We start from the raw sequence: 12,707 nt of genomic DNA on the forward strand, positions 1-12,707 counted from the left end.
ATTTTCACATGGAACATCTCAGTAATTGTTTAAAAATTAGGTTCAACACATTCTTATTATCATCTTTATATTTGGACACAAATAACATTTTGGAAAATTTTCTTTGCAAATGTATTTCTGCTTTAATGTTCCTATGGTAACAGTGTATTAGGAAATGCACTTCATGTTGATTGGCAAAGTAAATTCTTGTTACACTATTTAAAGTTTTAACATACACTCCTATGCTGTTTGTCTGATGAAGGCTGGAGATTGCTCTGGCTGAAAGCGCTTACGTTTTACCTGGATTTAATAAATCATCATTTTATTTCAAGCTTTCTCTCATCGTGTTCCTGCTCTTCATTTTTAATTTGTTCCTAAGGTGAGCATTATGTAAATCCAACTGGAAAGAATCGTACTCAGGAAAGAAATTACTTTGATATATTTTCTATCTGAATGGATGGTAAAGAATGTTGAGTTTCACTCAATGCTACTGCTGCAGCCATGAGTGTACACTAATGTGGAATCACATGGATTATAGTTAAAGCTAGGGAGGTTACAGACTGTGAAGATAAATACCAACTGCAACATGGGTGACTTAAAATGGGAATCTTGATATTAGTTTAAAGGGACTGAGGTTAAAAATGTGAATCTTAATATTACATTAAAGGGACTAAGGCTAAAAATGTGAATCTTCATGTTAATTTAAAGGGACTGAGGACTGTTAAGTATCCCACAATGCTGTTTAACATGCAGGGTGAACAAGATGGTTAGTGGTAGCCTATGAATGTGCACTGACTTGGATAAATTAAAAGAGTAGATGAAATAAAACCATTCATAGTTATAATCTGCAATGAGAACATGCCTCTCAACTGTTAGTGCAAGAAATCAGGATAAAGCCTGACAAAATTGGGGGACAAAGGCCCAAAATAGGGACAGATTTTAAATATTGCTCTTATAACCTTAGAAAGGTGCGAGAGTAACAGGATTTGTGTTGACATATTTTCTGAAGGATTTGAATCTGAAACTCAAATGTATGTCATTATATAGTAACTTCAGTTCACAGTTCATGCCAGTGATTTGCCAGAAAACTTCAACTTTTATGAGGAATAGACCAAAAATATGAAGCAAAAAATCTGGACATTCTGCAAAAAACTGGACAGTTGAAAGATATGAATGAGACATAGGGGGTATGAACAACTTTATGTACACTTGATTAACTCAGCAAACTCAGCAAAATAAGCAGTAGAACCTTTCTAAGAAATATGGCAGAAATATAGTCAATATGATGGGCATCATGTCAACACTAGTACCGTTTCACTGCTTAGGCAATAAAAGTGATAGAAGACCTTCTTAGGAAGATATAGCTGCCAGAAGAACAGCAGACAACATGCACCACCATCTTTTTGCAGCAGCATAAGCCGCAGTGGTGCAGCGGTAGCATTGTTGCCTCACAGCAAGAGGTTCTCCTGTTCGATTCTTGGCTGGAGTGCCTTCTGTGTGGAGTCTGCATGTTCTCCCCACGGTCGAGTGGTGTTTGAAAGACATGCATAAATGGGCATGCCTTCATTGAAGGTTAGCTGTCGGGCTGGCAACTCAGCACCATAAAAATACACTGCCAATCATTAGCGGACAGGAGTTCTGCTGTGGTGACCCCTAACCAGGAAAAGCCGAAAATACCAACAACAACTTTCTCTATAATGTTAAGAATGATCCCCTTATGGTTGCAGATGCCAGGAAAAACAAAAGAAGACTAACTGGAGTAGTAATTTTCTGTGGGGAAGTAATTGTAGAAGGAAATCTGACTAATAAAATATATTTCCAGTCTGACAATGTGTGACAATGTTGCAGATGAATACTCTCATGCACCATATGACTTGTTTCAGTGCCAGTCACATTTTTCTGCTAAGGTTAGAAAAGAAGTTTGTTAACTGGATAAATTCACTACACATGCACTCCCTTTCTAGTGGCTTCCAAGCAGCAATGTCTGGTTAAGTGATTGGCTTAGAGACAAACAGTAATGAAATGGAAGCAGCAAAAATCAAAATTAGGACAGCTAGAGGGTCTAGGACAGGAACATACCATGATATATAAATTAATTGATATTTTTTATTAAGTAGGAATTTAATTGATGGTAAAAAGGTTTAAGGAAGCATTTTCTCAAAAAAAAAAAACTGCAGAATTGCAGCTGTCTGTTACCATTATTATCTAGCAAAAGTTCACAGAAATATCCAAAAGCCACTCAGCAGGTCTAGCCCAGGATTTCTAGAGATAAACTCTATTTCTGCACAAGCTAAATGGCTCTACATAGCAGCACATGGAGAAACCGAATAACCGAATTAAAACATGCAGTGCTTTTGTGCAGCTAGCTAGATAGATGCAGTTTATGACACGTAAATTAATTATGCAGCAGTTGTGCAAGTGGATCTAGACAAGCAGTGAAATGGTACAAGAAGACACAGCTGCACAGTAAAGTACATACGCAGCAAAGTAAAACACAGTCCATAGACTGGCTGTGTGCAGCATTGTGGGATCTCATGAGAGCAGAAATGTGAACTCAGACCAATATATTTTAGTGTGTGCACTTCCCATATTCCTTGTCATGTAGTTTTGTGGTTGGCTGTCTGACCATAACATTACCCTAACCTCTTTTCTACCATGCTTTCCTTTTCACCCTTCCTCCTCTTCCCTTCTCTTCATATAAAGAAAAGAAATGAGGCCCTCTCCTGCACAAATAAAAGAAGCCCCTTTTTCCCTCTCTGGCATACTCTTATATGCCGTCCTTTTGTGTGACCCTCTGCTTGATATTCCCCTTATTTCGCCTTCCTGTAAAACCATTTTCTTCTATGCATCCAGCAACTGTCAACATATATCTATGCAGCTGGAAATCATATATGTGTAATTAAGGCAGAGCTTGGACCAGCTGTACTGTGTGTGTACAACCTTGTACCTCAACAGGATAGGCCAAGCACTACTTAAAGTTAATTACAGCTTTTGATACTGTCACCTGGTATTTTATGATGCAAACTGCAGAACAGATTATAGGAGAAAAAAGATAACTGCATGGGTAAAAAAAAACAAAAAAACTTTGTATCATTCCCTGTCACTTAGAATAATTGATGTGAGGGACAAGACAAACTTGGCTCCACTCTTCAGAACTATTCTTGTTAGTAATTGAAAACTATCTAAAATGATAAGATGTGATAATAAGTATATGAACAACAGTAGTAGAAATATTTTTGCTGATGGCCCTGTTAAAAATTGGATGAAGTACTTCTTGACATTCTCAACATAGTTTACTCATTTGGTAAATAATATTGCCTGAAGTTTGACCCTGATATGTCTTTATTAATAAGACTAGGAAAAGACACCTCTGCTTTAGTAGCCATACTTGTATACATACCGTGGGCAGGACAAATACTTAAGGAAGGTAGTATACCCAACAGCATAGAAAACAATATCCAAAAATATACAGTGCTAGAAGAACTCCTTAAATTATTGGATGAATGTTAACAGAATAACTTCTCTTTTAGGAAGAACTGCGATAATAAAAGCTGATGTCTTTATCATTGGTTAGGTGTTTAAGACTTACACACATTAGACCCCAGGATAAATTTCTGGAAAATATTCAAAAGATTTGTAACAGATGTTTTCTTTTTTTCTGAGTAGAACAGACCAAAATTAATAAAAGTACAGGTACTTGCGTATTATCGCAACCAGATTTTTCATGGTAATACCGTTTGCTTCCCAACCATCTCATCTGTTCATCAAAGTTGTAAACATGCCATATAATGTGTTCTCTGTACCGCTACAGTTTGTTTTGTGGAGTGTAATCAATCATAACTGGGACACATAGTGTTGTTGTTTCTCTATGCACTTTACTGCCAGCATGTCGCTTATTACAACTCCGCATGCTGCATGTTCCTTTTCAGAAGATTGGTGGAAACAGCACTTGGACATGAAATTCCAAGGCTTAATCATAATACACACTCCAAGTAGGAAATCTGCATATCCAAGCAGTTTTCTCCCATAATATCCTGCACTTATTCTGCCTGATTAACAACCGTTTGCAAATTACATTACTTTTGTTTTACTTGAACCTCATACAGTAGTTTTCTACTGTAGATACTCTAGATGAGCCCAAACAAAAATTACATGAAACTGTACTACCAATCTGAAAAGAAACATGTTTGGACTAAGTATTCCCTCAGCCAGGGAAGAGGCCGTTGACCCACAAAGTACCCTGAGTTTTATTTTGGGTAAATTATGACATCGCCAAAAGGGCTTCCCACTTGTCTTCAGGTAGCTCTGTTTCCGTTCCTCAGAAAGTGAGCATCCATGACAAATCAACCGTACGTGTGTAATGCACGCAAAACAGTTTTTTTTAATACTTTCGCTTCCTGCAGGTAAAGTGCAGTTATTCAACAGCAATGACGACTCTGAATAACAGTTTGCAGTGTTTCCAAAAATCTTCTCGATCCCAGTATGCCAATTTCGCAACCGCGAAAATCTGGTTTCGATAATACGTAAGTACCAATCTAAATTTCAATTTAGGAAGAAGAAGGGAGGTGGAGGATGCCTTGTTTTAGATAGCATACATTAGCAATAAATGCAGTCCAGTGAATTAGGGACATGACTAATCCAAAGCTAAGAATGGGTCAAGTAGGTAAAAATATGAAATAACCAGAGCAAATACAGAATGCGGAAAAGAGAAAGCACCATGAGCAAAGCCCTAAAAGATATGTTTGGAAAGCATAAACTAGATAAAATGGTATGAGCTGAATGTGAACAATAATAAGAAAGTGACTTAAGAAAAGCTATGATACACAGGTTAGATGAATGGAAGGAAAGTGATATAGTGATAGTAGGATGTAATTTCCTTAATAGGAAATAAAGTATAGTCTATTAGGGATAGATTTGTTGTATAATACTCACTGTATTAAGGACAGTTCTTTTCTATTACAAGGGGGAGTAGTCTTCATTCTGATACAAGTATACTTTATCATGAGTTTGGAAGATTTTTGATGTATGCAAACGATGGACTGGAAAAATGTCTGTCTGCACCAATGGAAAATGTTAACAAACATATTAAATAAACACAGTCTGTTAAACCTTGAGGAAACTCAGGAAAAGTTTGTTTTTAAGAGGAAACCTGCTTAAAGCAATATCCCCTAGTGTTATGAAATTAAAAGAAAGATATTCCAGACAGGACAGAAATGATTCAATTGAAAACAACTGGGTACAAAATGGATATATATTACAAGAGAGGCAATATAACAACTTGTAAAGATAAACTGCAAAAGGATGCAACAAGTGAGCTTCTTCTAGTTAAAAGAAAAATAAAAGATTAAGGAGCACAAATGGGGGATATGACAGGATTTAAGCAGAAGCATGGTGGATCATAACAAGTTAGAGTGCTTTATGACATGCAGATGGCAATACTGCATAGATGGCATAAAACACCTCAATTAAAAAGTAAGATGGTGGGAAGAGTCTGTGTGCTGGAGATTTACAGAGGAGGCTGATGAAAGTCATATGAAAATTGGAAGCTGCAAATAAGGGTGAACCAAGAAAAAAAAATAACAGCTTCAGTCATCCTTTACAATTAAAGGAGATTTATGGTTTGGTGATTCCAGGGAGGTTAACAGACAGAGAATAACATGGTAGATGGTTATACACAAAACACAGACTAGTGACACACAATGGATAATTTCTTCTAGTTAACAATGGGGTGTTTCTTCTTTTCTTTACATTAGCATAGATAAGAAAAAATATAGAGAGAAAATGTCAAATATGAATGCAGTGTTAGATAGATACATTAAAAAGAAATTACCAGTGGAGCTGTATTATCAGTGGTTGTTTTTGTTGATGATGTAAGGAAATTTGTACTTTCTGGCATGATGTCTTCTTATCATATATAGCTCAAAATATTCAATAAAAAAACATATAGAAAATAAATTTGGCACAATTAATTTTCTTGAACATGTACAAATTATCAAGCTCTTCAGTTGAAAAACTTTCCAATATTTTGGTTTGGGTAATAGCACATGTATGAGCTAGAAAATCAAAGTTGAAAAAACAAGCACTGGTTTGAGAAGGGGTCTGGGTTGGTGGATGCTCCACCTTTGCGTAGAGGGATGACAGTCGCTGTCCACAATTCTGCTGGGATGAAGCCGGTGCACAGGCTTTGGTGGAATAGGGTGCCTAGTGGTGCTGAGAGCTCTTGCCTGAATTTATGTAGGACACAGCCAGGAATGTTGTCGGGTCCCATGGAGGCTGTTTTTTTTGCCATTGAGAGGGCATTAATGACCTGCTCCCTGGTGATGAGGGGAAGGGGGCAGGTGCTGGGGATGTCCTGGTTTACTGATGGGGGGGATGGGGGGTGAAGTTTTCAGTGAACTTGTCTACCAGAAGGTTGGCTATATCTATGGCATTTGTGTATGTGGTATTCTTGACCACCAATTCAGAGTAAAATAGTATCATGACTGTACAACAATACAAATTTCCAAAGAATATATTTTAGTAAACAGATTGGACACCACATTATCTCTTTCTTTTATGAGTAAAATAATATTATGACTGTACACTGATACAAATTCTTAATATTGGCAGCAAGTTACGTTTTTCAAAGAAAATATTTTAGTAAACACATTAGAAATTGTAAGCAAAAGTGCTTACCATGTATAAAGGAAAAAGAAGTAAAATGGGGCAGATGCAATAAGTTGCAACCTATGCCATTCACGAATCTTGTAAGCATATCCTGCCAGGATTAGTTGTCCAAAGGTATGACAGTAACCAAGACCTATGCAAGTAACCACACGAATCTTGCTAGGAATCCACTCTATATCTGAAAAAAAAATTGTGTGGTGTGACTGTTGTCTATTTGTTTAATAATACTAGTAAATGTAGATGGTGACAAAAGCTAGATCATTAAAATGCAACTTATGTTTAGGATTTTAATGGCAAGCTCCTATGGCATGGAAGGAAAGCCCCTGACTACAGCCCAAGTAACCTGGGTTCAGTTAGGAGCATAGACATTTACTAGAGCAAGTGGGAAGGAGCATATCAATCACAGGAAAGGGGGTCAAATGTAAGCCAGCAAATTCAATAATCACACAGAGGAGGCACAGTTAAACAAAGGATTTATTCATTTATTATTTATTTAATTGACATTTATCAACCAGGTTAGTCCGACTGGGCCAGTAGTCCTTTTTCAGTGGAGACCTGAGGAGAAAAGCTCCATAACAGTGATAGTATTAAAGATTGTACATACGATTATCTTCTTCTTCTCCTTTCGGCTTTTCCTGGTTAGGGGTCACCACAGTGGATCACCTGTCTGCTCATGATTGGCAATGGAGTTTTATGGTGTTCAGTTGCTAGCCCAGTGCCCAACCTTCCACAGAAGGCACACACATGCACGCACTCATGCCTAGGGCCAATTTAGAGTGTCCAATCCACCTACAGCATGTATTTGGGATGTGGGAGGAAACCGGAGCACCATTGTACATACGATTATACATAAGCTAAAAGAATACAATTGGCAATATACAATCAGAAAATAGAAACAAATAATCACTGTACAGAGGATTATACTTAAATTAAGAGAAGTAATTTGACATATACACTAAGAAAAATAAAATTTATAATATGTCTAATAGTGAGATGAGACAACATGCTAGTAGACTACAATATACATAATTAGGAAAAATACCATTAGTGGTATATGTAGGTGTAAGATGAGCCAGCAGGCAAGTGACAAGTCTGAAAATTCAATATTATAGAGTCCAAAGTTGCATACAGTAGGAGACTTTTGGGACTGGGACAATACACAAGAAGTTAGTACCATAATATTGCAAAAGTAGGGGTAGATACTATGTTGGCTAATTACAAGAGCAAGTCCAAGATAAACAGAGAGTATCCTTTAGTGTAGTTTTGAAGGAGATTGGGTTAGAGATTTGTCTAACACTGAGAGGAAGCTTATTCCAAGCATTATCCACAAAGTAGCTGTAGAGGATTTACCACTGTTTTTATGGGGCATATACACTTGTAGAAGGTGTTGTTGGGTACTGCAGAGAGTGCGATTAGGAGTGTGAGGCTGGATGAGGGTGGACAGAGAGGGGCAGGTGGTGGGATCATAAATTATGGAATGGGTCATGAGAAGTTGCGGCAGTAGGATTTGATGATGGAATTCCAGCCATTGCAGACTTTTCAAGGCTAGGCAGTGGTGAGAGCATTAGAGTTGGTTGGTGGTGAATCTTGCAGTTCTGTTATAGGTGATTTCCATTTTAAATAGAAGGTTAGCTTGGATGCAAGTGAGGATGGGGGCAGCATAGAGTAGGGTTGGGAGTAGAAAAGCCTGTGCTAGAGATAATCTAGAAGCATTAGTAAAGATTTTTTATGCCTGTATGACATGCCTAATTTTTGATGTGTCTTTTTAATACATTGCTGAATATAGAAGTTGAATTTTAGCTGGTCATCGACAATAACTCCTAAAAGTTTTGTATGAGATTCAACAGAGATGATTGTGTTATTTAGGAAGGAGACAGTAAAGGTAGTTTTAAGATGTTGGAGAGATTTAGGGAGAAATAATAAAAGTTTGGTTTTCTTTGGGTTAAATAGCATTTGGTTGAAAACCTGTAGAAAGGCACTGGAAACCAGCTGGTCCACTCAACAGAAGTTTAATCCAAAATGCACATGAACACAGTGGTTTAAAAGCACAAAGCACATCAAGCACATAAATGTTGTAAAAACAGTACCCTTACGTTTTCGTCTTACAAACTTCATCAGATAGGCATGTACTGTCCCAAAGGCCATGTTAAATACATTTTCAAATGGAAATTAACCAATAGGAAGTATTGATGGATTAAACAATTAACAATGAAGGTTCAATTAAAATACAGAATGTACGAGATGAATGAAATAAAACCTGTAACATGAAATCAGTCTTAAAACATTTGTAATGTAAAATGCATCAAGTAAGGTGTATTGTGTGAATTGTCCACATAAAATACTCATGTTATAAAACAATAAATATTTTATAAAAAAACATAAAACCAAGTAAAAAATGGTAAAATAAGATAGCATGAAATAACACCATCTAGTGGAAAAAGCAAGAATGATTACATAAATAAATAAACTGACTATAAAATATATAAATATTTATATAAATGTTGTTCTATAATTAATTTAATGTAATAATTGTCATTATACTGTTGTGGTTTATAATTTAGCAGACCTGAGTTTCAGAACTGGCTTTAAAGATACCATGTCATTTAACCCTGGATGGTTACTGGCATCCACCACCAATTGCCAGTATAACTCCCGGTATTCAAGCCGGGTCTCCCAGGGTCCTCTCCTGGGGTCGGTGGGTACAACTTCTATCACAAAGAATTTAAACTCAGCATTTGCACATACTTGAGTGTTTGAACAGGGCATTGTTATCGTTTTTCTTTCTTATATCTTACCCATGCTCATATATTCTTTGTTTTAACTTTCTCTCTGTCTTACCCACATAAAAAGAATCACGTAACCCGCACAGGCAATATAAACAACACCTGTGGTACTGCAATTTGCACCCTACATGATGGATTTTACATTACAAAAGTTTTAAGACTGATTTTATGTTACAGGTTTTATTTCATTCATCTCATACATTCTGTATTTTAATTCATTTAAATTGAACCTTCATTGTTAATTGTTTAATTGATCAATGCTTCCTATTGTTTAATTTCCATTTGAAAATGTATTTAACATGGCCTTTGGGACAGTACATACCTATCTGATGAAGTTTGTAAGACGAAAACGTAAGGGAAACTGTTTTTACAACGTTTATGTGCTTCATGTGCTTTGTGCTTTTAAACCACTGTGTTCGTGTGCATTTTGGATTAAACTTCTGTTGAGTGGACCAGCTAGTTTTCGGTGCCTTTCTATGGGTTATTATAGCAATAACCCACGCCTGGGTGTGGGTAATGCTAAATTTACCCACGGTTGGCGTGGTTTGGTCCAGAGGGCGAAGCCCGAGGGACCAAACAAAGCGAACTGTGGGTAAATTTAACATTACCACCAGAAGTGGTTATTGCTATTATATGACATTATTTAAGAAAAGAAACTATTACTTTTCTTAAATAATGGCATAGTATAATGCCTGTTTGCTGCCCTTCCGCAGATGTCTGGCATCGGCGGCAGTTCTGATGTACTGCGCCCGCGAGTACATCAGAGCTGTGAGCAAAAGCAACGGAGAAAGCAAGATCTCCGTTGCTTTTTTAGTGTTCGCTATGTTAAATGAGTTTAACATAGCGACAGTTTTAAAATAAGCAACGGAGATGTCCGTTGCTTATTTTAAAACTGTCTCACTATGTTAAACTCATTTAACATAGCGAAACACTAAAAGCAACGGAGATCTTGCTTTCTCCGTTGTTTTTAAAACACAATGCTTATATGTTAAATGGGTTTAACATGAGACAACTTTAAAACAAGCAACGGAGATCTCCATTGCTTATTTTAAAGCTGTCTCGCTATGTTAAACCCATTTAACATAACGAGACAGTGTTTAAAAAGCGAAGTTATACTAATGGAAAAAGTCCGGCGACGGACCTTTTTCCATTAGTATAACTCGATTTACAACGGGCACGCTGGCCAATCAGCGTGCACGTTTTTGGGGGGGGGGGGTCATGGTATAATAGTAACTTTTGGGCATTTTCAACCACTTTTATACGTTTATTAGCATTTGGTTGAAGTTAAGCCATTTTTCAACAGAGTGAAGGGATTCTTGTGTGAGGGTGTGGAGATGAGTGATATTATCAGAGGTAGAGATGATTGTAGAATCATTGGCATATTGTATTACAGAGAAGAGTGGGCAGGAAGAGTATAGGTCATTAGTAAAGATATTGAATAACAGGGGCCTAAGAATGGAGCCTTGGGGTACCCCAGTTTGGACAAGTAGGAATGGAGAGAGGTTGGCTTGCCATTTAAAAGCTTGAAGCCTATTAGAGAGATATATAGAGAACCAAGACAGACCAGAGTCAGAGAGATTAAGAGTAGAAAGTCTAGATAGAAGCAGTTGGTGTTAGACAGTGTTGAAGGCTTTGGAGAGGTTGAGAAACAAGCAGGAAATTAGTTTGTTGTTGTCACGTGAGATTGCAATGGAATTTGTGAAAGATATTAGAGCAGTTGCTGTACTGTGCTTTGGGTGGAAGCTCTGTTGTGTAGGGGTAAGGAGATTTTCTTGCAAGAGGTTTTCAAGGAGCTGTTTATGAATGCATTTTTCTAGAATTTTTGACAGATGAGACAGGATGGCAATAGATCTGAAATTAGAGGGGTCAGTCGAATTGCCGTCTTTATGTAGGGGTATGACAAAGGATTTCTTCCAGATACCAGGTACAGTGTTTTCCTTAATTGACCTATTGATTAAGATGGCAATGGGATAGGCAACAGTACTGGCAGCAAGGTTTAGGAGATGTGGGGATGGGTTTGAGAGAGAAAGGGGTTATGTGGGTGACTGGGGGGAGTGGGATGGGTAGTGGTTCTATTTATGGTTAAGTTATGAATAGTGTCAATGAAGAAGGTATTAAATAAGGTGGCCGTATCAGTGCATGAGCTATCAGGGTATGGATTAGGCGCTGAAGGGCTTCCAGGAAGCAGTAGCTTATTTACTAATTGCCAGAATTTTTCAGAATTGGAATGGGGATTGTTTAGTGGCTTGTGAAAGTATTTTTTTTTTTATCAAGGGTGACTTTATTTTTGGTTAAGTTACAGAGTTTTCTGTAGTGTTGCAGGTCAATATAAATTTTGGTCTTTTTCCATGCACTATTTCTTTTATTCATAAGTTCACGGGTGTTAACCAGGGGGTATAGTGGTTTCTGATTCATATTTTTCTGGTGGGGGCTTGTCTGTTGAGAGTGGCTAAGAAGTTTTTTTAAAGGCCTGGATGGCTTCCTCCGGGGGGGAGGTCTTGGAGGAAGGACCAGTTAATCATGGAAAGAGAGTGGTTGAAACTGTCTGGATTATAATTTGAGAAATTACGGTGTTCTTTGTACTGCTGGGTTTTGTGTAGTTGGAGTGTATGCCTTTTATAGCGATGGGATGGTGGTCACTTAGGCTGTCAGGTAAGGGTGAGAGGTTGTGATAGGAACTGGGGCTAGAGGTAAGGACCCAGTCAAGTGTGGAGCCATGATTGGCATGTTTATTGAAATGAGTAGGAGTAGTGATTAGTTGGGAGAAGCCATAGAGGTTAATAGAGGTGTTTGGGGAATCAGCATTGAGGCCATTCCAGTCAATATTAACATAATCTACAATAACAGTTTCATAAGAGATAGTCTTAGAGATCCAGGAGAGAAAGTGCTCCAGTATAGGGATGTTTTTTTCCTGGGGGGATGTAGATGGAGGCTATGGCTAATTTTTTGTGATTGTTCAAGTTACAGGAGACATTGAGTACTTCTGCTGGGTGGAAGTTTGGGGCTATTGGTAGTGGGTGGAGGGATAGCTGATTAGAGAATAGAATAGCAACACCACCAGTTTTTTTTCTTAAGTCTGTCTTGTCAAATGATATTGTAGCCTGGGAGAAGAAATTCAGAGTCGGTTATATGTGGCTTAAGCCATGTTTCAGAGAGTCAGAGAATGTCAGAGGATGAAATGGAGAGATTTTGTACATGATGCTTTGTATATTCATGGATAGAATAGATAGGGTTGTGGTGGAAGAGGATGGGAAGGTCTGTGGTGTAGGATTGGGGGTA

General features: G+C 37.6%; 1 protein-coding gene across 1 annotated transcript in view; it reads right to left on the reverse strand.

Moving 5' to 3' along the window:
* LOC122805295 (solute carrier family 22 member 6-B-like) overlaps positions 1-12,707 on the reverse strand; it is a 183,451-nt gene that overhangs the window by 117,062 nt on the left and 53,682 nt on the right. Inside the window, exon 4 of the mRNA XM_044075383.1 lies at positions 6,655-6,823. Coding sequence (XP_043931318.1) covers positions 6,655-6,823 — 169 coding nt within the window. The remainder of the gene's footprint in view (positions 1-6,654; positions 6,824-12,707) is intronic.

The sequence above is a fragment of the Protopterus annectens genome, chromosome 6.part1, assembly GCF_019279795.1.
Source record: "Protopterus annectens isolate FY-2018-M chromosome 6.part1, PAN1.0, whole genome shotgun sequence".
In the NCBI taxonomy this organism is placed as follows: domain Eukaryota; kingdom Metazoa; phylum Chordata; order Ceratodontiformes; family Protopteridae; genus Protopterus; species Protopterus annectens.